At 41.9% G+C, this 25345-nt stretch overlaps 1 protein-coding gene across 1 annotated transcript; it reads left to right on the top strand.

Annotated features, from left to right (window-relative positions):
* The first annotated feature begins 2410 nt into the window (after positions 1-2410).
* On the top strand, positions 2411-22889 carry TGFB1 (transforming growth factor beta 1). The gene is made up of 7 exons (XM_077285696.1): positions 2411-3182; positions 13912-14087; positions 14815-14932; positions 16235-16312; positions 17781-17931; positions 18481-18634; positions 19398-22889. Exons 1-7 carry the CDS (start codon positions 2873-2875, stop codon positions 19554-19556), a joined length of 1146 nt encoding a protein of 381 aa, XP_077141811.1. The 5' UTR covers positions 2411-2872; the 3' UTR covers positions 19557-22889.
* Positions 22890-25345: the final 2456 nt, after the last annotated feature.

Here is a 25345-nt window from a genome sequence, read left to right as displayed (position 1 = left end):
CTGACACTTTGCTGTGCACTGTGTCAGATCGCCGATCTGACACAGGCCTCCCGGCGCCTGCTCTGAGCAGGCGCAGTGAAGCCACCTCCCTGCTGGACCCGGATGCCGCGGCCATCTTGGATCCAGGCCTGCTGCAGGGAGGAGGAGGTAAGAGACCCTCGGAGCAACGCGATTACATCGCGTTGCTCCGGGGGTCTCAGGGAAGCACGCAGGGAGCCCCCTCCCTGCGCGATGCTTCCCTATACCGCCGGAACACTGCGATCATGTTTGATCGCAGTGTGCGGGGGGTTAATGTGCCGGGGGCGGTCCGTGACCGCTCCTGGCACATAGTGCCGGATGTCAGCTGCGATAGTCAGCTGACACCCGGCCGCGATCGGCTGCGCTCCTCCCGTGAGCGCGGCCGATCGCATATGACGTACTATCCCGTCACTGGGAATTAAGTCCCAGGTCATCTTGCTGGGATAGTACGTCATATGGGATTAAGGGGTTAACAGCAGCTCAGATTAGAGACCAGGTCACTGCCACACAGAGTTCTAAGAAGACAAATCTCTACAACAACTGTTTAGAGGAGACTTTGTGCAGCAGGCCTTCATGGTAAAATAGCTGCTAGGAAACCACTGCTAAGGTCAGGCAACAAGCAGCAGAGACTTGTTTGGGCTAAAGAACACAAGGAATGGACATTAGACCAGTGGAAATCGGTGCTTTGGTCTGATGAGTCCAAATTTGAGATCTTTGGTTCCAACCACCGTGTTTTTGTGTGACGCAGAAAAGGTGAACGGATGGACTCTACATGCCTGGTTCCCACTGTGAAGCATGGAGGAGGAGGTGTGATGGTGTGGGGGTGCTTTGCTGGTGACACTGTTGGGGATTTATTCAAAATTGAAGGCATACTGAACCAGCATGGCTACCACAGCATCTTGCAGCGGCATGCTATTCCATCCGGTTTGCGTTTAGTTGGACCATCATTTATTTTTCAACAGATTTGACCAAGAAGGAGAGTGATGGGGTGCTACGTCAGATGACCTGGTCTCCACAGTCACCAGACCTGAACCCAATCGAGATGGTTTGGGGTGAGCTGGACCGCAGAGTGAAGGCAAAATGGCCAACAAGTGCTAAGCATCTCTGGGAACTCCTTCAAGATTGTTGGAAGACCATTCCCGGTGACTACCTCTTGAAGCTCATCAAGAGAATGTCAAGAGTGTGCAAAGCAGTCATCAAAGCAAAAGGTGGCTACTTTGAAGAACTTAGAATATAAGACATAATTTCAGTTGTTTCACACTTTTTTGTTAAGTATATAATTCCACATGTGTTAATTCATAGTTTTGATTCCTTCAGTTTGAATGTACAATTTTCATTGTCATGAAAATACAGAAAAATCTTTAAATGAGAAGGTGTGTCCAAGCTTGTGGTCTGTACTGTAGGTTTGCTCCAGGTGCTCTGTTTTTCTCCCATATTCCAAAGACATAACGACAGCGAAAATAGATTGTGAGGCCCTATGAGGACACTGACGAAGATGATGTGTGTAAAGCGCTGTGGAATTTAATGGCACTATATAAGCAAGTAAAATAAATGACATTTCTGAAAAATGACCTTTAAAGGGAATCTGTCAGCAGGTTTTTCATTTGTAATCTGATAGCAGATGATGATGTAGGAGCCGAAACCCTGATTCCGGCGATGTCACTTGTAGGTTTACATGCTGTCATTTTGATACACTGTATACTGACAGAAAGCTACTAATCAGTGGGCGGGGTTACACAAAGCAGTTGACTGGGAGCCACAAGACACCTAGTCCCACGGTGATAATCTCCTGCTAATAAAACACTGACTTTCTTAAGTGACTCATCTCTAGAATCAGGCTCTCAGCCCCTACATCATGGTGCTCTCAAATTACATAGCAAAAACCTGATGACAGATTACCTTAAACTCAGGGTTCCTTAATATACAGTATATGAAAATATGTTTTGCATACTAAACAACCCTTTAGGGTGAATAGGGGTTAATAAAACCCTTCAGTGGTTTACCTTTCCTTCAATACTACCCATTACCCCAGATTATAACTTTATATCCCTCGAATAATCCATCTGTGAAACGTCATGCACCAGTCTCCTGCACATCTTCCAATATGTCGTAATTAACTCCTTATCATTTCAGACACTTTTCCATCTGTCAAACTGTCCCCTCTCTCTCAGAACCCAGCGATTTTGTGAAACAGTATATTCCAAGTATGAGTACCATATGCTTTGACTGTTTTCTAATAAACCATTATCAGATTTCAGCTCTAACCCTCACCACCACCCCCCCAGGACTCGGCAGTAGTTCCTTAAACTACTCTGTGTGTCAAACTTAAAAGTACCATCATATCCTGGGTGGAGCCTGAAGTTACAGAAAAAGCAATAAAAAAAAAACCTCTGCCTGTTACTGCACACAGGAGGAAAGAGAGAGGGGGACGGGAGAAGCATGTTCTAGCAAGCTGAGAGACAAGGCCGTCAAATTGTATAGCGAGCAACTACAAGGCACAACTCAAAGACTTCTCAGAACTCTGCTCACCATCAACATTGAACCTTGACAGAACATCTTACCAAAACTTCCACGCCTTCAGATGTGAAGCCGGTCACAACGTTCTTTTGAAACTTTTTATTTGGTCTCTCAAGTTATGTTGTGGTCCACCAGTTGTAGGACAACATCAGCTCGTCTCTGAACTTGGACTTGTCTTTATGGATACTTTAGGAGTATTTAGGTAATGATCCAAGAGAGCTTGAACAAAACTTTCATATAGTTTGATCCAGCTGGAGAAAAGTTGGAAGGACTTGGGAGAGCATACGGAAATCCCGAAACTTTGAAGTCAACAAGAACTCTGTTCGAAACCAAAATCATGAAAATCCACTTGATGCTTTTGTTGCTAGATCTTTTCCAGGTGGCCATGTCGATGTCAACGTGCAAGGCGGTGGACATTGAAGAGGTGAAGAAGAGGAGGATTGAAGCCATCAGAGGACAGATTCTTAGTAAATTAATGCTTACCGAACCTCCAAAGTTAGAGAGCGAACAAATGTCTATCCCAGACGAGATCATCTCTCTTTATAATAGTACGATAGAGGCAATTAAAGAAAAAACTGAAAAAGAGAATCCTTTTGTGGAAGGATATTACTCTGAACAGGTGAAGAGGATTGACATGTTCTATCCAGGTAAGCTAAACCCTACCAATTATCTTCTATTATTCACAGACTATGTCACTTGCTTCTACATGGGTCTTAAGAAAGTCTGGGCTGAGTAAAACTTCACTTTGAAAGTACGACTGTATCTAATGTAGTAGAATATATTGACGTCAAGCTTCAACTTGTGACTTCAGATGAAACTTTGTCCCACCACCTTGGTGTATCCTGATTTTGTTCTGTATTTGTACCCCTGGGAAATCATTTATTTCAGATGATCAAAGACATTGTTGGCCTATCAATGTCTGATCAGCGAGGTCACCGATTTTGATCATGAAGTTGCTGTGGCACTTCGTCCCATCAGATGACCCCATGAGAGAGAAATTCAAGCTTAGCTAACAGGAGACAAAGTGGAAAGATCCAGCACCACTGTCAGTTCATCTTAGAGACCTGTGACCCACAACGCTCGGACATTAATATTATGTCCTAGTGATATGCCAACAATTATTCTTTATTATAGCACTATTTATTCCATGGCGCTTCATATGTGAAAAGGGGTATACATAATAAAGGAGTACAGTAATCTTAAACAATACGAGTCACGACTGGTACAGGAGGAGAGAGGACCCTGCCCGTGAGGGCTCACAGCCTACAAGGGATGGGTGAGGATGCAGAAGGAGACCAATCAAAACCAATGTTTTTGAATAGACCACTCTATTGTGTACATTTTTGCAAATTCTCTTTTCCATTTTAGTTCTTTCACCTACCATATTAATACTCAGCTATATAATGTATTATTAAATTGTATAAATACAATAACTGGAGATAGATACTATTTTGAGAAGAACCTAGTAGAGCATCTTAAATCCAAAAAGTTGCAAGATTCCTCTTGCAAAAAAAAACAAAAAAAAAAACTTTGCCATGTGCTGCTTTTACCTACTTTTGCAGTGTACAGATAAAAGGGTTAATGAGGCAAATTGTAAGCACATTGCATCTCTTCCTGTATGTCCTGTCACTACTTCCACATCATCTCTCCTTCCTTTATGTATGGCCTCCATCACCCTCCCTTCTCCAGATCTGTGACCCTGCACCTTTCCTTATCTCCTGCCATCCCCTCTTCACTCCCTCACTCATCCTGCTCATTCTCTTTGTCATAGTGTGTACTGTGCTCCAATTTGCTGTCATATCTATCATCTTCTATGTCTCCAACCTCTCTGTTTACCTTTTCTGTAGCTCCATTACTCCCTATTACCATTCCTCTTGCTGTCAACAATACCTGTCCACGTTCTTCAGGGTTTCTCTCTCCTCTTCTCTGTTGTTACTCCCAATTATTAGCATTGACCTTGTTGATAGTTTTGTCCTTTTGTTCCATCGTATTCCCATGTCGTTGGTCTTTTTTTCTAATTTAATTTCCACATGTTTTTCCGGCCTCTTGATCCAAGTGTATTTTATGCTTTATTTCGTATCATTACTTTGATATCACTGACATGTTCTGAAGACCCAACGACTCAATTCTTCCTTTTGGCTTTGAACCCTTCCTTCATCACTTTTACAGTATTCCCACTACTTCTCTCATTTTTGGTAATAGTTCAGCATTCCAATAACTTACACTTCAGCTTTAATCAGTCATCATCAGCTCCCCACCATTCATGATCATGTTATGTGTTTAATTTCTTTCTTTTTTACCTTCTGTCTCATCCATATTCCTCTTGTACCATTCCCTAAAATCTCCATGGAGGTTTTAGAACACTAATATTTGCTCCGTGTTCATATTTATAGCCTTGTGGGTACTTGGTCATTCTTTACTTAGTGTCACAGTCTCTTTTTTTAGACTTTTTTCTAATTCTTACATCCACTTCTTCAGTTTTGTATCTTTCGTCTCAACTTTCCAACATCCACTATCTTTTAACACATGCTAACTATATAATTTTCTGGAGAGATCTTTCATTTATTCTTGTTCTTTGTCCCTTTGCTCGTTCTACCATAACACCACAGAAGTCCTCATAGTTGTTAAAGGAAAGATGGCTCCCAACCCAAGTTTGACCCAATTGTGGTCGTCCCTTTAAAGAAAAACTGCCTTATTTGTACACAAGGGGGTTGTAATGGGCAGAAGGGAAAGATATGTAGGGAAAAAAGACCAAGTCCTTCTGTCCTAGATGGCAATAACCAGCAGTTTAGTGAGGGGCTCAGTTCGATCCTTGCCACGAGGCCCACCTTCATAGCAATCTACCTACTGTAATTCTTTTTTTAAGTTCCCCTTCTCATCCCATCAACTTATTCATTTCTGTGTTCTCAGTATTTCACCCTTTCCTTACTTACGTCCCTCTCGTGCTACGTACGTCTTCAAGGCCGTCTTCTTGTGTAATTCCATCATCTGTTATCCATTCTTTTCTTCGCATCCAATTACCTCAATTATCCAGCAACATATTTCTCTTCATTTCTCATCATTTTGATCTGTTCCATCCTTTCTGTCTCTCAGTCACTATGTTTTTTATTTTTTCGTCTCTTCTTCCTACTCTTATTTAGCATATTGTCCCATCCACCTTTCTTTTCTTATTGTACCTTTTTGTCTATAAATTTGCTTATTTTTTGCATCCTTTCATCTGTGAGTTCTTTTCGATATCTCCGACCCACCTTCCTTATTCTCCTCTTAGACCGGTCTCGGACCTTGTTCCTACTTTCCGTTCCATCATTCTTTACACTGATTTCTTCTCATTTGGACACTGCTATCTACGTACCCTCTACATTGATACTCTCTCATCCTTTCTCCTGTAGTCATCCTCATCTTCACCTTCTTCTTAATTTCATTTTCTGTTCCTTGTTTCCCCTTCGGATTTCCCCTATTATTCTTGGTCTTTATCCCATTCTCTTTAAGTATTTCCTCATTCTAAATATTAGGCCCTTCTCCTTATGTTCTTTTTCTCTTCCCCTATTTTGGCACATGACCAGGAAATGCACCGTCGACGCTGTCGTCATTGAGCCATGTTACATGTCGCGTCGTGTGTAGAGTATTACTAGTTCTCAGTCAGACATTTGAGTCATTGTGTGATATGAAGAATATTCTGGAGTAATGGATGATACGTTACAGCGGCGCTATCCATAGACTCAGTGGTCTATACATACGTAGTAGATGTTATTCAGTGATCTATAGGAACAACTTAAAGAAGTCCTACATTTATTTTTCTAAGGCCACCCTCTTACAATGTTGTAAAGCTCACTTGCACTTACTGTATTAATGGTACTATACACTGAGGAAAATGGTAACACATGGATCACTAAACTTCTTTCTGGCCATAGCCTAATTTATTTACTATCTATTATCTATACACTGATCAGCCATAAAATTAAAACTACTGGACTATAGGTCCATTTACACTGCTCGATTGGACCACACATCTCATGCTAATCTTGTTGTCTAAAGAAGCTGCCGATCACCAAAAGAAGGAGCAAAATGCTCGATTGTCAGTGAAATGATCTTTTGGTTTGCACAAAAGATAATGTTTCTCTGCAGCACATCCTCTTGTGTAAACAGGTTCTGGGCTGCCGAGAACAATGGCTGCCTATGTGCACTGAAAGATCTATTATTACTGATCATTGCACCATGGGGGCAGTGTGAACAGGCTATTAAACGAGCGCTGATCAGCTACTTGTTTGCTGACCGGCGGTCTTGTAGTGCCGACAGGTGTAAACAAACCCTAACATTGATTATCTCATGGCAGTGTCATCTGTCTCAGACTGGAATATATTAGGAAGCAAGTGAACATTCAGTTTTCAAAATTGCTGTGTTGGAAGTAGGGAAATGGGTAAGTGAAAGGGTCAGAGCCCCTGACAAGGGCCAGATGGTGATGACTAGATGACTGGTTCACAGCCTTTCCAAAACAGCAGGTCTTGTGAGGTGTTCCAGGCATACGGCAGATCTTGTTGGGTGTTCCAGGTATATGGCAGATCTTATTGGGTGTTCCAGGTATTTTGCAGGTCTGGTTGGGTGTTCTAAGGATATGGCAGGTCTTGTAGGGTGTTCCAGGTATACGGCAGGTCTTGTTGGATGTTCAAAGTATACCGCAGATCTTGTTGAGTGTTTCAGGTATATGGAAGGTCTTGTAGACTGTTCATGGTATGCATGAGGTCTTTTTGGGTGTTCTGGGTATATGGCAGGTCTTGTTGGGCATTCCAGGTGTATAACAGGTCATATTGGGTGTTTCAGGTATATGCCAGGTCTTGTTGGGTGTCTCAAGTATACGGCAGGTGTTGCGAGGTGTTCCAGGTATAAGGCAGGTCTTGCCCCGGGCAATTAATTGCCAGTCAGTCTGGTCTAATCCTACTGCAGAATGACTGTAGCACAAATGAAAAAGTTACTGCTGACTATAAAAGAAATGAGTCAGATCACAGAGCATTGCAGTTTGCTTTGCATGGGGTTGTTTAGTTGCTGACGATCAATACCGACGCTTGTTTACTAACAAAAGTGCCTATAATGGACACATGAGAATCAAAACTGTACCATGGAGCAAATGAAAAGAAGGTGGACTAGTAGTAAATCACATTTTCTTTTACATCATTTGGATGACAGAGGACTTGTGCGTCACTTGAGGAAGTGATGACACCACTATAGGAAAAAGACAATCTAGCAGGCGCAGAGTGCTCCCTGGACAATGTTCTGCTGGGAAGAGTTGGGTCCTTATAATCTTCTGGAAGTACTTCCGGATTGTCCATTTTGCATGAGTCAGGAAAGCTTCTGATATATAGTATACAGTATATGCCAAACATGTCCATGAGGTCCTATTCACTTGATCAAGGCCAATAGAGTACCTTTTTTGGTCATCGCTGAGCTGGTAGATAGAGGTCCACCCCATTTTTCATTTATGTAATAGCATACAGTGGTATCCAGTAAACCACTTGATAATCCTGTTGTAACATTGGGGTCCATAGGTGACCTATTCCGCTATACATTTGAATCTGTGGGATGTACTAGAAATACAAGTTTGATCCATGGAGGCCATTCCGCACAATGTAGAAGATGTTGGTGCAGATACCATAGGACATGTTTACAGGTCTTTTGGTGACCATGCCTCAACAGGTCAGATCTGTGTTGGTAACGGGAGAAGGAGCTACCAACCTGTTTGGCAGATTTTTTTGCACATTCTCAAGGTAGATCTCACAATTCTATGTCTTTATCTCAGGAACATACTTTAGGTTACGTTTGATATAAACTGTTCTCTTACAATTTTGAAGTTTGGGAAGACTATGCAATACAGGGAGTCTGTCGACATTTGACGGTTGCAATGTTCAACCAGGAAGCTACAACCGAAACCGGAGCAGAGGGCTGATGGTTCAGATTACCAGTTGTTGGGAAAAGCAATACTAATATAGTCAACAAGTTTCAGGAAAAGGAAAGTTTTGCAGGATCTGCAAAAATGCTGAGTTTCTCTTTACAGGTATTTCCAGGATCAGGAAGGCATAGGTGCCTTCTTCCAAAAACAGTGCCGCACATGTCCATGTGTGATGCACGCAGGTATAAGTCCCTTTAAATGGACTGATAAAATTGCAAAAACAAAAAACAATAAAATTCACCCCCACCCCCCTTTCCTGAATGTAACTAGCAAAATGTAAAAGAATAATAAACAAAAAAGTATTACGTATTTGGTATTGTCGTGGGCGTAATTGTTCAAAATAAAAAAAAATATTGTGTTATTTATCCCATTCATTGCACATTAAAATGAATTTAAAAAAAAACATGAAATGCCAGAATTGGTCACCCCCCTTCCTCAAAATGATGCAGTAATAAGTAATCAAAATGTAGTACGGTATGTACTTAAAAATAATAAAAAAAAATAATGAAAACGTAAACATAACGTCAGGAAAAAAAAAACATCATACAGGTCTATTGACAGAAAAATAGAAATGGCGACACAAACCAATGTTTTACAAAATTCTGACTTTTTTTAGCCTCTAAAATATAAGACTCCCGTTTAAGGCTGTGTGCGCACTGCACCTTTTGGATGGTAAACTGCTTTAGGAAAATGTTAGTAGTTGTTTTCCTGAAGTGAGTTCACGAGCAGTTTTGCCTTAGTTCTTGTGGCGGCTCCGCTGCCGGTGTTTTTCCCCTACACTGTGAAGTATAGAGTGCGTGGCGTCCGAGTCGGTTTAGACCACTGCTAATGGCAGTGATTGGTTGCAGCAAAAGACCATTGGTGGGGGGTCACCTAATCGTTGGTGCTTGAGCTCTGTGGTACAGAACACCTGATTATTGGTTTTTGTTTCATCACACTTCCTGCTGTTTCCATTTCTTAAAATAATAATACTGTAGTTGAAATGCAATATCAGACACAATCATTGGACGGACGTGGTGCTATTTCTGCATAGAAAGCAAAATTTATCAATTTTCACACTGGCCACTGAGACTATTTTGGACTCTTTTCCTTTCAGGAAGAGTTTTCAGCAGGCTCCTTATCATCAGAGGCAGGAGGTGGTGTTACAATGACAGGTAACACCACTGTGCAGCTGAGAACACAGGATCCACGAATCCCAATAGCTGGTCGCACTAACCCTGCTTCCCCTCCCTTCATAATGACCTTTGCGCACGCTCATTAGATGCTTCAATAAAAAAGGGGCAGAGTCTGTTCATTGCTGCTAATGTACATGTGCATTTCCAGGAAGTTAAGAGTCTTAAAAAGCTCCAGGGGATGGTGTGAAAATTGCACAATTTTTTATTCTTAATACAAAATATGATATGGAAAAAAAACTTAGACAAAAATAAAACACACAAAAAAATTGATTTTAAGAGGAGCTTATTTTGTGATTAAATGTTCCCTTAATAGGGTCCGGAGAGTAAGGTCCAGGTGATAGAGGGGGATGCCCCAATGGAGGGTCACACATCAGTGATATTCCCCTTCCAATCAGTCCTTACAAAATGCTGGCAAAAAAAGCAATGTCAATATAGAAAGTTTTAGAAAAAAAAAGTCTGATTTTTTTTCGCTCTGTAAAATGAGAAAAAGCGAAAATAGGAATGAGATGATGGTCTGTTCTGCCCCGAATTTTCCCTCTAGGATTATGGTGAGGAATGCATTTAATGCAGATATGACAATCCACAGTATCTTCCAGTGTACGGTGTGGATACTGAAGCCATGAGTCAATCACTCAGCAGATTATTTTTACACTACGGGCGTTTGCGTCAGGGAACTCTATAATCGGTGGAACCTGATTTAGAGGAAAATCAGCCAGCCAAGCAGTTGTGCAGCAAAGTGCTTTCAATCGCTTGTTCAAGGAGAGACCTGGGAATAGTAAACTATTTATTTGACTGTCTGTCTGCGCCCCCATGCCCTGTATCCCATAGGGCTTTAGACTATGAAGCGATTGTTACAGAGACTTCCCAAACCGCCCTGATTATAAACACACGGGAGCTGCCGTCTGTTCCACACCTGAAACATGAGCCCGTCTGGATCTGGAGCACACGTGTGGAGCAGGCCTCTAACGGCGACATCTCTGCTGCACCACTTCAGTCCTATGTATGAACAGATCACGCAGTTAATTATATTTTCCGAAAGTGTCAACATTTTTAAAAAAGACTTGATGACGGGTGGAACTTCTTTTAGGCCCCGATGCATATTTTGCAGCAGGGCCCCCACTTTCTATGTACCGTGAATACTGGTTGTCTTAGGCTCAGGGACAACTTACTACCTCTAAAAACCTTATATAAGTCTTTTTTGGGAGTTTCTTACCCCCTAAGCCCATACTGTACATATTGATCATAAAACGGATACTAAACACCATCATAAAAATGTGATACACTTTTATTACTTTAGCACCTTAAAAGGGAATTACACAACACGGAAAGAGAGGGATATTTTCGTGCAAATAGTAAATTTATGGATATTTCCAGGTAAAACATTTTCCAGCAACAATAAATCTAAAACCCAAGAGCTAGGGATATTTGTAGAATGCAGTAAAGTCTTAAGCAATATTTTTTATTTTTACTAAATTCATGAATTGACTAAGCTTGTCTTGTTACAAACAGTAATAACTGTATTTGTAGAATAAAGTAGTAGATCAAAATTCATCATGGATGCACCTGAGGCATACGGTAACCAAGATTAGCCACGTCCCCTCACTGGGCAAAGTATCCAAAAGAGTAACCACACTTTAAAAAATAAAGTTGACGTGTCAACTCTGAAACAAAGATGTTCAGTTGAACGTTGATCTCCTCGGGGGCGGGGTTACTTATTGAGACAGTCATGACAAAACCCCGCCTCCCTGAGTGATCAGTGGTGGTTATGTCAGCACTTGGGTTCACACCAATAAAAACTGGTGACACATCAGACTATTTGAAAGTGCAGTTGTGCTTCAAAAGGGATTACTGTTTTCACACATATTTTTAAAAGAAGTGAGAATTTTCACAAAAAATAAGACAATGGTAAGATAATAATCCAAACTGCTTAAAGGGGTTCCCCACAACAATTTTTGCTAGAGTGGTCCCCATACTGGGATCTCAATGATCAGCTGTAATCAATGAGAAAACCCACTAGTACATGGTACATCAAAAATCTATGTGCTGTCTGTGTAATGTAGGGACCTAGTAAGTCCTTCAAAGCCAGGGACACGCTTAACATCTGTGTGCCAAGAGTAAATGTATCTGCAACGCACACATTGTGTATGAGGTTTCTAAATTCCAGGCACCAACAGGATCAAACAACCACAAGGCTTGATCCTCTGGGCATCTACTCCTCCGTTTTCTGTTCTTTGTCAGGGTGTCAAAGCTGCTGACAAATGGAGTTTGTGGGCAGATAAGTGATATACAAGACTGATGTCTATGGAATAAACATAGAGCCGATTCAACACATGAGAACTAATTCTTCTCGGCTCCACTGAGATCAATAATCTCTTAGTGAGTATGTTTGTCAACCACCAGCCATCTCCAACCTTTGATAACCATGTTGCAATACAAAAATGGAGTATGATTCCATTAAACGCTTTAAGTTTAAACCCAAAACAAGTCTGTGCAGCGTGGAGGAGCAGTCTGTTATGTAGCTGCTACAATTGTCTATAAGCACTACTAGAAATGGTAGGGTGGTTATTAGGCAAACTGAGCAAATAATGAGTAATAATATTACCATTTACAGACACCAATCAAATTTTTGGCCAACTCCAGTCTCGCAGGATTCTTCATGTGAGAAAGGAGGTCTCCTAAAGCATCCACTTCTTGTCCAATTCTTGGATCAGTTGACAAGTCACGCCACATGTGGGGGTGGATTTCTGCTCTGAATTTTTCTCTTTTGTCACGGTAGATGTTATAGAAGTGAAGTTTTTGTATTGTTTTCAATTTAGAGATTCTACTCTAAAGCTGCTTTTAACTACTATACAAAGGTTTCCCTTCAATACATCTATGAGAGGCTAGGTGAATGATGCTCAAATTTACCGAAGTCCTCTGCCTTCATTAGCTCGGAGGTTCACTTACATCCTGACTAATCAAGGATGGAAAATAAGAAGCAACCTCGTTGAATCAACCTTTTCTTTTTCCAAGTCGAATTGAACAGGATGGAGGTGAATGCAGATCTCCTGAGCTTGGGGAAACCTTTCAGCTTCAGTAAACCACCTTCTTAACCTCTTCATTGCTGCTCTGTCACTTGGTTTGTTGTGTGTTAAGAGGAAGAATTAGAAGTAAAAAAAAGGGTTTCAAATAGAAAAAAAAGTTCTTGAATTATTGGATGAGTTGAGATTGAATTATCAGAGTCATGGGGTTTGGCTCCTAGCACTGCTTGATTTCTTGTCTAGCCAGTTGTCAAGGTTCGGAACCTCCTCTATGAGCCAAGAAAGGAGAGTCCCCATAAAATAGAGACTCCCACTCTGGTGGGCTGAAGCTGCATGTAAAACGTTGACAACAAGTCATCTGGTAGCTTGCTTGGGAAAATATTACATTTCCCCTTCTGTGTGGTGTCAATGTAATATATAGATGGCTCTCCCTTATGATTGCCATGTTCCCTATTGACAAGGATTGCCTTCATGAGACATCTGTTTCAGGAAGGACTATGCAACAAACAATATGGCTCCGTTACAAAACCCAGCTTCTACACTAGTTATTCAACAAAGCAGGTACCAGGTCTAAGTAGAAGAGTAAGCCAGCTCACCACAACAGACAATTATCCTCCGGAGCTCGGAAAGACATCATTGCCATGGACGGAAACAACATAAAAGGATAGGTCCAGCTCAAACGGAGATAAAATCTTAGAATTTTATTGATGAATTATAAAATCACCTAAGGATGTCCACAAGAAAGATCACCAACGCGTTTCTGATGCACATTCTGTGACATGACAAGTAGATTTTGTTTGTTTGAGCTGTACCTATCCTTTGTATCCTACAATGTTTCAGTACATTGGATCATCAAATGTGTATGGGGGTCTCCCAACAGTCCCCCAACTGCAGATGTTGGCGAGGGTAGGGATCAGCAGTTTAGTTGTTCTAAGGAAGATAAAGAGTCTTGACAGCGGCTAACCCCACTCTTCTCATGTAAAACACATGCACGCTTGGCTGAGAGGAGCATGCATGTCTATGGGCAGGAAGCCCACCTAAACTTTGAAAGCAGTAGACATTCCAGCTCCTACAAAAGTCTCACTGATGATGCCTGATGAATAGTCTTCTCTTTTTTTGCTGCATTACTATGTAGATTTACATGCAAAACTTTAGGACTCAGAGTAACAAGCCTTTAAAAAGTTGTGATATCTGCCACTTGATTAATCGCCATTATTGTCTGGATTTATTTTCTATTCAGATGAGATAAGTGAAAAAGCAAGTAAGAAAAGTGAATATGTCTTCACCTTCAATGCGTCTCTTGCTCGGGAGACTGTGGAGAGCCCAAACTTTCTACACAATGCAGAACTGCGCATGTTTCGGAAAGAAAATACTAATTTGTTTGCCCAAGACGAGACGAGACTGGAGCTATACAGGGTAAGCTGGAGATGACAGGAGTGGCATTATCGTTGCCATACGTTTTTTTATGACGTTACCCAGACCCCACTATCCTTTTCCAGTTTATCAACATGGTGGGTCTGTGTTTTACTTGAAAGCTTAACTGTCATTAAAGGTAACTGAATAAGCTGTCACGTATGTGTACATGAGGAATAACAATATTTCTGGCCATTATATGAATTGTATCCTTCACTTTTCACCAGTTTCACCGTCTGCAGGCCCTATCTCTAAATTTCAGTTTTCTCTCAGCTAGTGAGTGGAAACTATTTAACATGATATTCTCCATTTTCTGCATACAGAGTCGAGGGATTCCTGTTCTTCTGTAGCACATGTGCAGCAACATATAGGACATTAGAGAGAAGCACTAAACAGTGTAGTTGTGAATCCAGCACTGATAGGAGATAAACACTTACTGGGAAGCAGCAGTAGTCAGTGTACATCTATTTGCCTCTCTCCCTCATTCTGCTCCTCTTCCCACCCCTTAGACTTCAATATATAGCTGTAATCTGATCTGGGATCACCCTTTGTGATTTCCTGCTTCCAGGCTTCATGTTCTTCATTAGAGAACACAGCTTAGTAGGCATAAATGTAAATTATTTGTAAAATGCTACTATGTCCTGTATTAGTTGTGCACATTGCTGAGAAACATTTCTGACTTTATTAGTTTTGTTACACACAAAAAAGATGTAATTTATTTCTCACACAGGTAGAAAGCAACACAACCTCTCGATACCTGCACAGTAGGTTTGTCTTTCCAGGAAGGTCGGGAGAGTGGCTGTCCTTTGACGTCACCGACACAGTGAAATGGTGGCTGACCCGACCATGTGAGTGATGACCAGTTTATATTACTTTTGTGTGTCTGCATCAGGTTTTGACTTTTTTTTTTGTAGTAGTAGTCAAAGGGATATTTCCTTATTACCTGTGCAAATGACCAAGGCACTTTGAGTTCACTTGTTTTAGCACTGTCTTTTTCTTATAAGGGACATTGTGCAGTTCCATAAGAATACATCGTGGGCAAAAAGTGAGGCAGGAAAAAAATAAATCCCTTTTTGAGACTGAGCCCCTTAAAGAAAATGTTACGCACCTGTCCCGGGTCCGTGCTTTGCTTCCCTCACCCCGGGCCACTAAACTCTGGTGCTCCATGTCGGGCTTTGCACATTTGTGTCTTGGTATTAAGACTTCAGTGCTACGACTTTGAGTTTGTCGGTACACCTCGACCTGCTCTACTGGCTCTCTGCGGTCTACAAGATGTCTCCTACCTGCAGTTTCCAACATCCCATCTGCCTGTGGCTTCCTGGATGACTCCTGCTTGCCTATGGTTTTCAGCATTCCCGCTGCCTATTCGTGGTCTCCTGGATATCTTCTGCCTGCTTATGGGTTGCAGCATCCCAGTTGACTATTGGTTTCTCCTGGACTTCTCCTGCATGCTTACGGTTTCCAGCATTCCAGCTGCCTGACCGTGGTCTCCTGGATGTCGCCTGCATGCCTATGGTTTCCAAAATCCAAGTGGCCTGTACGTGGTCTCCAGGACATTTCCTCTCTGCCTGTGGCTTCCAGTTAATCTGCTGCCTGTTTTCAGCCTCCCAAATGTCTCCGGTCTGCCTGCGGCTTCCAGTAACCCTACTACCCATTTCCCACGGGAAACACCCGCCTGCTGCACTGACATCTGTATGCCCATCCAGACCTTGGGTTACATGGTGCACCTCACCTAGTGAGCGTAACAGTACTGCCCTGATGATGGAGGTCCTGGGGTTATGTGAAGTTCTAAATTTACCTGTGATCCCACCAATATATGATGCTTATATGAACCAGTTACTACCATACCTTCTCACCACTCAAAAGAATTGTGGTCGAGTCACCTGGAGCTTGGTACATACTCTCTGGCTCACTCTACTCACCATCAAGAAGGAACAAAGCGCCCACTGCAGATCGGAGCAGGGGTGAGGATTACATTAGATTTCACTATTGGTTTTCCCATGCCTATGTGCCTCTCGTGTCCTAGAGTCATGGTCACAGGTATCACAGAAATTCATAAGTGTTTTTTTTTACAGAACATTTTTTCAATATCTCTTTCTAATGAGTCCTAACAATGAAAATGTTTGAAGTCTCCCTGCTCTGCTTTCTAGATGAGAACGAGAGCTTCACATTGCAAGAGCCGTGTTCCTGTAGTAGCCAGGAAAATAAGATGCAGGTGCAGATACGGAGTAAGTACAGGATGCATAGAAACACAAATGTAAAATAAATTGATAGATATTAGATAAATAGCCCATGTGGATAAAAGTATTGAGACTCCGACACATTACAACTACACAAGCTCTTCTGATCTCCCATTCTACATCCAAAGACATTAACAATGGCAGTCCCTCTGCAGGTATGACAACCCCTGCTCTGGGACAGATTTCTACCAGATTATGGAGGTTTTTGTGGGAATTTTTTTCCATGTATCTTGAAGAGCATTTGTGAGGTCAGACACTGATGTTGGGGAGAAGCTGGGATAACACCCTCCTTTCTAGGTCATCCCAAATGGGGATGAGGTCAGGGCTCTGTGCATCCGGTCATGTTCTTCCACCAAACTATCTGACGCTCGGCATTGTGCTTGGTGATGTACGGCTGCATGTATCTGCTCGGCCCTGAAGCTCCCGGCGGGGGTTCAATGTTTCTGTTGATGTTAATACCAGAGGAGGTCTGGACTCTGCAGTTGTGGGGTCAGCAGAGTGGTGGTGAATTTTCAGCCCTCTGCTCCTCAGCACCCGGCTCCCCGCTCTGTAACATTATGGGGTCTACACTTCATGGCTGAGTTGCTGCGGTTCCTTCCTCTTCTCAATAGCATCACTCACAGGTGAGGGGGGAAGATTCAGTAGGAATAAATGTCATGAATGGACTTACAGGAAAGAAATATATCTTGGTACCGTGTTAGCCAGTAGATAGAAAAATATTTAGAATTGAGAGTCCTCAGTGGTTGATACCTTTTAATGGCTAACTGAAAAGATGGTAACAAATTGCAAGCTTTCGAGACTACATACGTCTCTTCATCAGGCAAAGAGCCTGATGCCTGATGAAGAGACATATGTAGTCTCGAAAGCTTGCAATTTGTTACCATCTTTTCAGTTAGCCATTAAAAGGTATCAACCACTGAGGACTCTCAATTCTAAATATTTTTCATGAATGGACTTGTTACCCCGGTGTCTCCTATTACAGGACCGCGCTGGTATCAGTGAGCTCTGCACCACCGGCCGTTCTGTCACGTTAGTAAAGGCACATGTCATGGCGAGGAGCTGGAGGGTATTTACTAGGGGCCGAATGATATACACTGGGTCTCAGGGGCCGTATGTTACACAGCTGGGGGGCCAAGGGACAAGATGGTATACACTAGGGGGCAATGGGGCAGTATGTTATACACCAGGGGTGCGGATCTGGATGGCACCTGGTGAGCCAGATGTTATATTTTTGGGGGGTTGGACGTTATACATTGGGGGCGAGGGACTAGATGATATACACCAGGTGGGAGGGGGCCGTATGTTATACACAAAGTGGCAATGGGACTGATTTAAAAAACTTAATTCAATGATTACGACACATGTCTCAATACTTTTCTGCATATAATATACAAGGATGGATAGTTGTGTTATCTCCTTCCCAAAATATAAATGCCATCTTCTTCTTATATTCCAGCTTTTTCAGACACACGGGGCGACATGAAACTTCTCAGCCAAGATCAGAAATATATACCTTTTCTTTTAATTACATACACTCCAAAGGGACGGGTTCAGGAAGGACACGGCAGCCGAAGAAAGCGAGGAGTGGACGAGGAATACTGCCGCACGTCAGTATAATAAGTCCTCTGGCTTTACATTTTAAAGGGATTTTCCTTCCATACGTATTTATAGCATATGCACTTGTGGGACCCTCTACCTGTTTCAGGAAATGAAATTGAGGGTCCCCTTACCTTTGCTCTGCCAGACATGGTGACTATCAGCTGCCGCTTATCGGTGCAGTTTGAAGAGGAATTTGGCTAGGAAATATGGGAGGAGGCCACTTTCGTAGGAAGGACTGTAGACCGTATGGTGGGGGTAGTAGTGGTGGGTTCACCTCCAGTTGGTGTATAAGAGTTTGAGATGCAAAAAATTAATTAACTGCTGCCGTTCTTTCCTGCCCAGTTTTCAAATCCCGTGTAATACAATGGTTTCATAGATGTCAGTGAATCCCTAGTGTCCTTCACGCTCCCCGATAACAGCGCGCTCGGTGAATCCTGCCTATCCATGAAGCCAGTTAGAAGAGGCCTTGTGTATGGACTCACATAGTGAAGCATCTCAGAGCAGTCGTGAGATGACGAGAGATTTTTTTGATCTAACCTAATACGTCTAATTTGTAGGAATACTGGGAAAAACTGCTGCGTAAAACCCCTCTACATTAACTTCCGTAAGGACCTTGGATGGAAGTGGATTCATGAACCTAAAGGCTATGAAGCTAATTATTGCCTGGGGAACTGCCCCTTTATCTGGAGCATGGACAAGCAGTACAGCAGAGTAAGTAGTAAGATATCACAGTTATTGATTAAAGCAGTACGAAACACAGAAAAAAAGGTACCTGTCAGGCAATTCATGTTGCCCAAGCCACCAGGTATATTATTCTCTGAAATTATGGAACTGTAAATATACTTAAGAGGTTCGGTTGGAGACCAAATTAGTCCGGCTCTGTCTCTGGCCAGCTCTCCCCAGCATTATTGACTATTGCAGGTGATTGACAAGTCTCTCCCTCATCTGAACGTAGGGAGAATCCTGACAGTCACAGAATAATATACCTGTCTGGAATCGTGCTGCCTGCGGTTTGGGGAGCAAGAATTACCGGACAGGTCCCTTTAATCTCCTTTTCTTTGATTCTTTTTTGTTTCACAACGGAGAAATATATCTTTGTGTATCTCAGTAGTTGAACCATCTCCCGTCGTCCTCATTACTGTCCTGTATGTGGCTGGAGGACAACTGGCTGCAGCAGGATCCTCCCCCCACTTCCCTGTCTGCAGTAGAACCAATATCCTCAAGCCCTGCCTCCTTTGCTATGAAGGGTGATTTTTAGCTGACCACCAGCCAAAGAAAATAATGATCAGAAGGAGATTTACTCCTGTGGTGGTGCAGGATTGCTATCTCAGGATCATGTAACACATGTTAATTTCAACATTTATCTTTATATTTAGTGTTTGTGTACCATATTTTTATGTCAGGGGCTTTGAGACCTGGAGAATATATAATCACATTGCACCTTGTATTGACACTGATTCTCCGAATGTTTCAGGTCCTGTCCCTCTATAACCAGAACAATCCAGGAGCCTCCATCTCCCCGTGCTGCGTTCCAGATGTCTTGGATCCCCTTCCTATTATCTATTATGTTGGCCGAACACCAAAGGTGGAAAAACTGTCAAACATGGTGGTACGATCTTGTCAGTGCAGCTGAGACCACGTACTGGAGGATATAGGTTAAGGAAACAACCTAGTACTGGACTCTCTTAAACATACTTTAGTCAGAATGACCTGTGGTCAACACTTGTCCTCGCCCTTCACTCCTCTGTACCTGAACCTAAAGTTGAAGGCCTGAGGGTCAACTACTTGGATCCTCTTGGATTAGAGGTCAAAGAGCGGCAAAGATTCTTTTTTCACACAGCATGGATGATGGTCCACCATCATGCCATATAGAGAGGTTTTAATTAACCACCTACCCAAAGCCCAGCAAAAAACAGGACCCAACAACTTGAAGAATTGACCCTTGTAAGTCATGTGGTACCAGCTTTGAAGCACAGGACTGTGGATTGTAATACAACACACCCAGCTTGGAACTTTTTTTGGACCCCCAACTCGATAATTTTAATTGCTCGTTATCTACCTACCACCTTGATGTGACATTTGGAAACAAGTCAACTGTCATTTATGGTTTCCAATGCTGCCAAACCTGTAGTCATCACTTGGTATATATACGCACACATTTTTTACATGACATAACTGTGCCATATTTGAAGCACTTGTATATAGACAGTTCTACTAGTACAGTAAATCCTGCCTTTACCAGTAGACAAGCTATTACAACTTAGATAAAGAAGAAAGTAGGCTGGATAGAAGAGACTTGGGTCTTGCTCCTTGGTTAGAATCTAAAAAATATATATCTTGTTCTTCTTCTGGAAATGGAAACCTCTCAAGTAGGTTTCCTTTATTTCCTTCTTGTCCACTTTTAGTTAGAAGGTTCTCCTGACGATAAGTTGATCGCAAGCTGTCTTTGTGACGCTGAGTCAATTCTCACAGACAAGTTGTGAGTTGGAATAGTCAAGGAGTCAGAGGTCAAAAGTCAGGAGGGTACGTCAAAAACAGAGGGAAGAGACAAAGGCGTAGTCAGGTAACGGTCTGAAATCAAAATACCAGGAAGATAGCAGATCAGATGGGTTATACAGATGGATGGTCAGAACGAGGTCCAAGGTCAGGCAACGAAAGATCAACAATCAAAACACAAAGCTCATAGAGACTTAGTTGAACGTCTGACAGAGGTCTGGGATTAACAGCCCAGCTAAGTAGCAGAGCAATAACCTGGGACAATGAACACCTGGAGACAGCCAGCACCTCCCAGTCTCAGGTTGGATCGCCGAACTGTCAATGAAAACACTGACCGCTTCAGTACACCCCTGTACCAGATTGGATAGCTGACACATCAGTAACTGCACCGCAGACACATTGAGGGGTGGAATCATGACAGTCTTGCTGCTGAGATCTCAGGTGATCGCCTGTAATCTGTTGAGAGTTAGATTTCCCTGCAGCACCACCACTGGAGGAATGAAACATGACATCGAGTTCACATTAGTATTATTGGACTGTCTTTGTAACTCATGGACATGCTTGGTCCTCCAGAGGTAGAAGCTCACCATAACCATTTTTCCCTTAAAATAAAGATGAGGAAATTAAAATACAGGGTGAGACACAGCTTCAAGCCTTTAAAACACCTTGGTACCAGCAAGCAGATATTAACATTCAGCCAGGGCATTGGATTTGGAGTGTAAAAGTAGTTGTGTCCAAACGCTGGAGACTAGGATGGGCCGAAATGTCTCTCCACCACAAAGGGACCAGTATTATGACTGGCACATGGTAGGTGAGAGGTCGTCCTGGTAAGGTTCTGGATTGAAACTACACCTCTGACTTTCATATATGGAGGACTAATAAAGCTAAAAGTATAGTATAGCCAATCAGATTCAGGTTTCCTAATGTGTAAACATCGGCAGATGGACTTGGGTAGTGCAAACTTCTTCAAATGCCTGTGCGTCTATTTTCATTACTAGGCCACTCTAACATCACATCATTGCATGAGTTTCCTCCGAGCCCTGTTATCATGATGTCTTGTGGACCTAGTAATTGTGAGGGATGCCGAGCTTCCGATTTTCAATTGCCAGTCGAGAAAGTTTGCACTGTCCTGGTCCATCTGCCAGGTCGTTCTGAAATGGACACTGTACAAAGGGTCCTGCCAATCTTTTGGCTCATTCTATGAGTGGGCCGAGTACATTTATCAAAAAGCATCTACTCACAATGTAGTGGAAAGCATTTTAGTCTGGTTATTCTCTGTATGTACCTCCATTTATTGCGTGCAGTGGTATTTTGGATAATGTGCTTGGGTAGTAAAAAGGTGTAAACTGGTCATGATCCATTGTTCAACTTTTTGTCTCATCGATCATTTTGACAATCTCTACCATTGATAACGAGGATGTATTCAAGAGTTGATCTAATGTGGCTATATGGCCCTAAGGCTGGCCATACACATTAGATGGCTGTTGGCCAAACTATACTTTGGCCAGTCACGCAGCCGACAACCATCTCAGCCGGCTATACCACACATAGAAGTGCTCACTTGGCTGAACACTCCTGTGTTCTCTATAAAAAAGCCACCGACTAACACATCAACCGGTGGTTGATCTCCAGGAGATCTGCAGTCCGAAATCAGTCATGCATGATTAACATCTCTCCTGACCATCAGTCGGCCGGCACCCCCATACACACTAGACCATCGGCAGAACTCATCGATATCGGCAGGTTCAACCGAAATTAGATCTACTGATTGCGCCACTAATCGACTAACAAGCAGTGGATCTTTACCAATAGGCAGACCTGGGTGAACAATCTGTAATAGGTTGCCACTGTTCTCATCAGCACGAGTCCTGTTTACACAGTACGATGTTCTGCTGAGAGCAATCATCTTTTTTAGCACTCCAAGAAATTATTTCAACAAATGAACTAGCGCTTTGCTCGTGCCTCGGGAGATCATCAGCCTGTTCAGACTATGAGATTATCATGAAAAGAGAGTTCTTAGGAGGAGTTGATCATGATAATGTTGCAGTGTAAATGGACCTTAAGGAACACCTAGAATGGGTTGGTCTTATATGAGTCAGTCGGCTTGGAAATGATGTCAGTGGTTGTTTCTTCAGATATTGATGTTCCTTGTAGATCATACAAAGATTTTATTATATGTGTATCTACATTTGGTAAATTGGGATTATTGACCGCATACAATTTACAATGGAAAACAAGTCAAATGAAAGAAGTTGAATAAGTTTTAGAAAACAAGCGTCTATTGGATTTATAAAAAAAAATAAATAGCGCCACTCTTGTCCACAGGCTGTGTCCGGTATTGCAGCCCAGACCCATACAACACAAGGCAGCTTTTTTGTGTGTTGCACATCTGTGGGCATGGCTGGAGAAATGGAAATTGAAATAGTGTCTACTCAGGGAAAGTCAATACAAAATTAAAAACTAATAAGAGTTAATTTTTTTTTTCAATGGTGGATACATTTCGTGGGTGGAGAGTAAACACCCGGTAGAAGTCTGTAAAATTGAATGGATAAGAAGGCAAATCATTTCTATTATGAATCAAATTATTTGTTTTTAATATGTTTTTTATATAGTTTGTATTTCTTATTTAAAGAAGAAGTTCAAAAAGTTCATAAATAAAGAGGTACGTGGAAATGTAAAAAAAAATATTCTGGTAGTTTTGCTTCTTTTCTTTAATAGAGTCATTCAGATTTTAAAGAGGTTGTCCACTACTTAGAATAACCCATCCATATCAGATTGGTGATGCTCCAACTGCCAACACCTCCACCTATCAGTGGTTTGCAGGTCCTGCAGTTGTCGAAAGCAAACAACTCCGTAAACTGTGTGGTGGCCATTCTTGGGTACTTCAGCTAAGCTCTTTCTGCTCGCTCTGGTAGGTTTGTGTTAAACACTTTTCCCTGCTTTGGCGCTGACCCTTTCTTTTATGCCCTCATTCCTTTGCTGTGGTCCACACTGGATTTCACAGGTTGCATGGAGAACCCCAGTGACGTCATCACACAAGGCCTTTTAGGCTGACTCTTTCAGCCATGTGTGTCTGAGAACTGGGAACGTCTTGTGTTCAGTCTTGTGTTCCAGATCTCTTTGCTGGAATCATCTCATCAGATTTCTTTTTGTTTCTACAATCTACATTTGCTTCCTGACTTAGACCTGAGATAAACTCTTCATATGCTTTAAATATATATATATATATATATAAAAACACTCTTCTCTGGACTTGTTCACACTACAAATGCTGCAGCATCAACTTATAGCTTCTCTACAAACAGGTTTGCCTGTTCATCTGTGCTGCTGGCAGCTATCCATTTTTTTCAGATTTTTTTTCATCCTATGCTTTGAGCATAAAAAACTGTTTTGTGGACTCTGTGTCTTCGGGTGTTCCCTGCTCTATTTATCTGCTTGTTGCCTTGGTCATCGTTATTGCATGGGTCATCCGGAATGTCCTTCCCGCTGTGCTGTCACCCTCGGTCCGTGCAGTTCATCTTGATTTGCGGCTTAAAGAATCCACCTAATCAGGTGAGCCCTTTCGGATCATGTACCATCACTTTTTTCTGTAAGAAGGGTTCCCTGTAATTTGTAGGGACAATGACAGCAATGTTCTGTATCGCCACCACAGGGCAATTGAAGTATTACACAGTTACAGTTGAAAAATCAATTGACTGTTCAAGTTATGGTGGACGGGTCCGGTACTCCAGAGAGAAAAATGCTCTATATCGTCGATCTCAACATGATTTGTGGACAAATCTAATGGAGAAACACCATTGCACCGTGACGCCAATCATTTCCTGTGGCCATAGCAAAACTACTATAGGGGATTTAGGTTTTTAGCCTGGGACCACCAAAATATTTGTATCATTTATCAACATTTAAATCCATAGATCTTGGAATAGTAATAATTTCCACAATTGGACGTGTTTAAAAAAAAATGTTCCTGTGCTGAGATAATCTTATAAATGTGCTCCTGCTGTGTAATGGCTGTGTCTGACTGTGCAGGAACATGGTCTGATCATACCACAGCTCCTGGGCGGGGGAGGATAAAGGAAAAGGGTATACAGACAGGACAGCATGATATCACCGCTGATTCTTTCTTTCAGTTAAAACATTGTTTAAAAACAAAAAAATGTTTAACCTCACAAAAAGAATCAGTTGTAATCCCCTACTGTAATATCTGTATATTCTTTTGCTTTCTCCCCTGCCCAGGAGCTGTGGTATGATCAGACCATGTTCATGCATGGTCAGACACAGCCATTACACAATAGATAGCAAGGGCATATATATAAGATTATCTCAGCACAGGAACATTTTTTGTTAACACTTCAAATTGTGGAACTTATTATCATTGCAAGATCTGTTGATTAAAATGTACGTTGCTTGTGGGAAAACCTCTTTAAGTGACTAATAGATATATGATGCTGTAATATAATCTTTTAGGCATAAAATTATATATATATATATATATATATATATATATATATATATATATATATATATATAAAATGGTGGGATGCTATTTCTACTATAGGAACTTGTAGACTTTGTATTGCTAAAATCCTTTGCTTCCGGCCAAGTGACATCATCGCCCTGAAAGTCCCAGGTACGGTGTGACTAAGCCATGAGACGGATAAATATATATTCAAATTTCGGAATTTCCAGTTCTGATAACAGACAATGAGAGACATTAGAATAGTTTCGCTAATTGTCCCTAATGCATAATTATATTAACAAAAGGCAAAGGATTCTGTGAGAATTTTATAGGAGTGATTGTGCACAGGGGCCAGAGATGGGGGGATTTCAGACCACCACAGACTCCCAATAGACCAAAGACTATAGATGGGACCAATGATGCGTAGACTGTGCACCGCCTACAGCAGGGACGTGGTGTATGTTACA

Source organism: Ranitomeya variabilis, chromosome 2 (genome assembly GCF_051348905.1).
Source record: "Ranitomeya variabilis isolate aRanVar5 chromosome 2, aRanVar5.hap1, whole genome shotgun sequence".
Classification (NCBI taxonomy): Eukaryota; Metazoa; Chordata; class Amphibia; order Anura; family Dendrobatidae; genus Ranitomeya; species Ranitomeya variabilis.
This window is presented reverse-complemented; position numbering and strand designations above follow the sequence as displayed.

Excerpts from the sequence above, each read along its gene's own strand:
- TGFB1 (XM_077285696.1), top strand. The coding sequence starts at position 2,873 with ATGAAAATCCACTTGATGCTTTTGTTGCTAGATCTTTTCCAGGTGGCC. Across the intron at positions 3,183-13,911 it reads GATTGACATGTTCTATCCAG|ATGAGATAAGTGAAAAAGCA; the intron begins GTAAGCTAAACC and ends TTTTCTATTCAG. Across the intron at positions 14,088-14,814 it reads CGAGACTGGAGCTATACAGG|GTAGAAAGCAACACAACCTC; the intron begins GTAAGCTGGAGA and ends TTTCTCACACAG.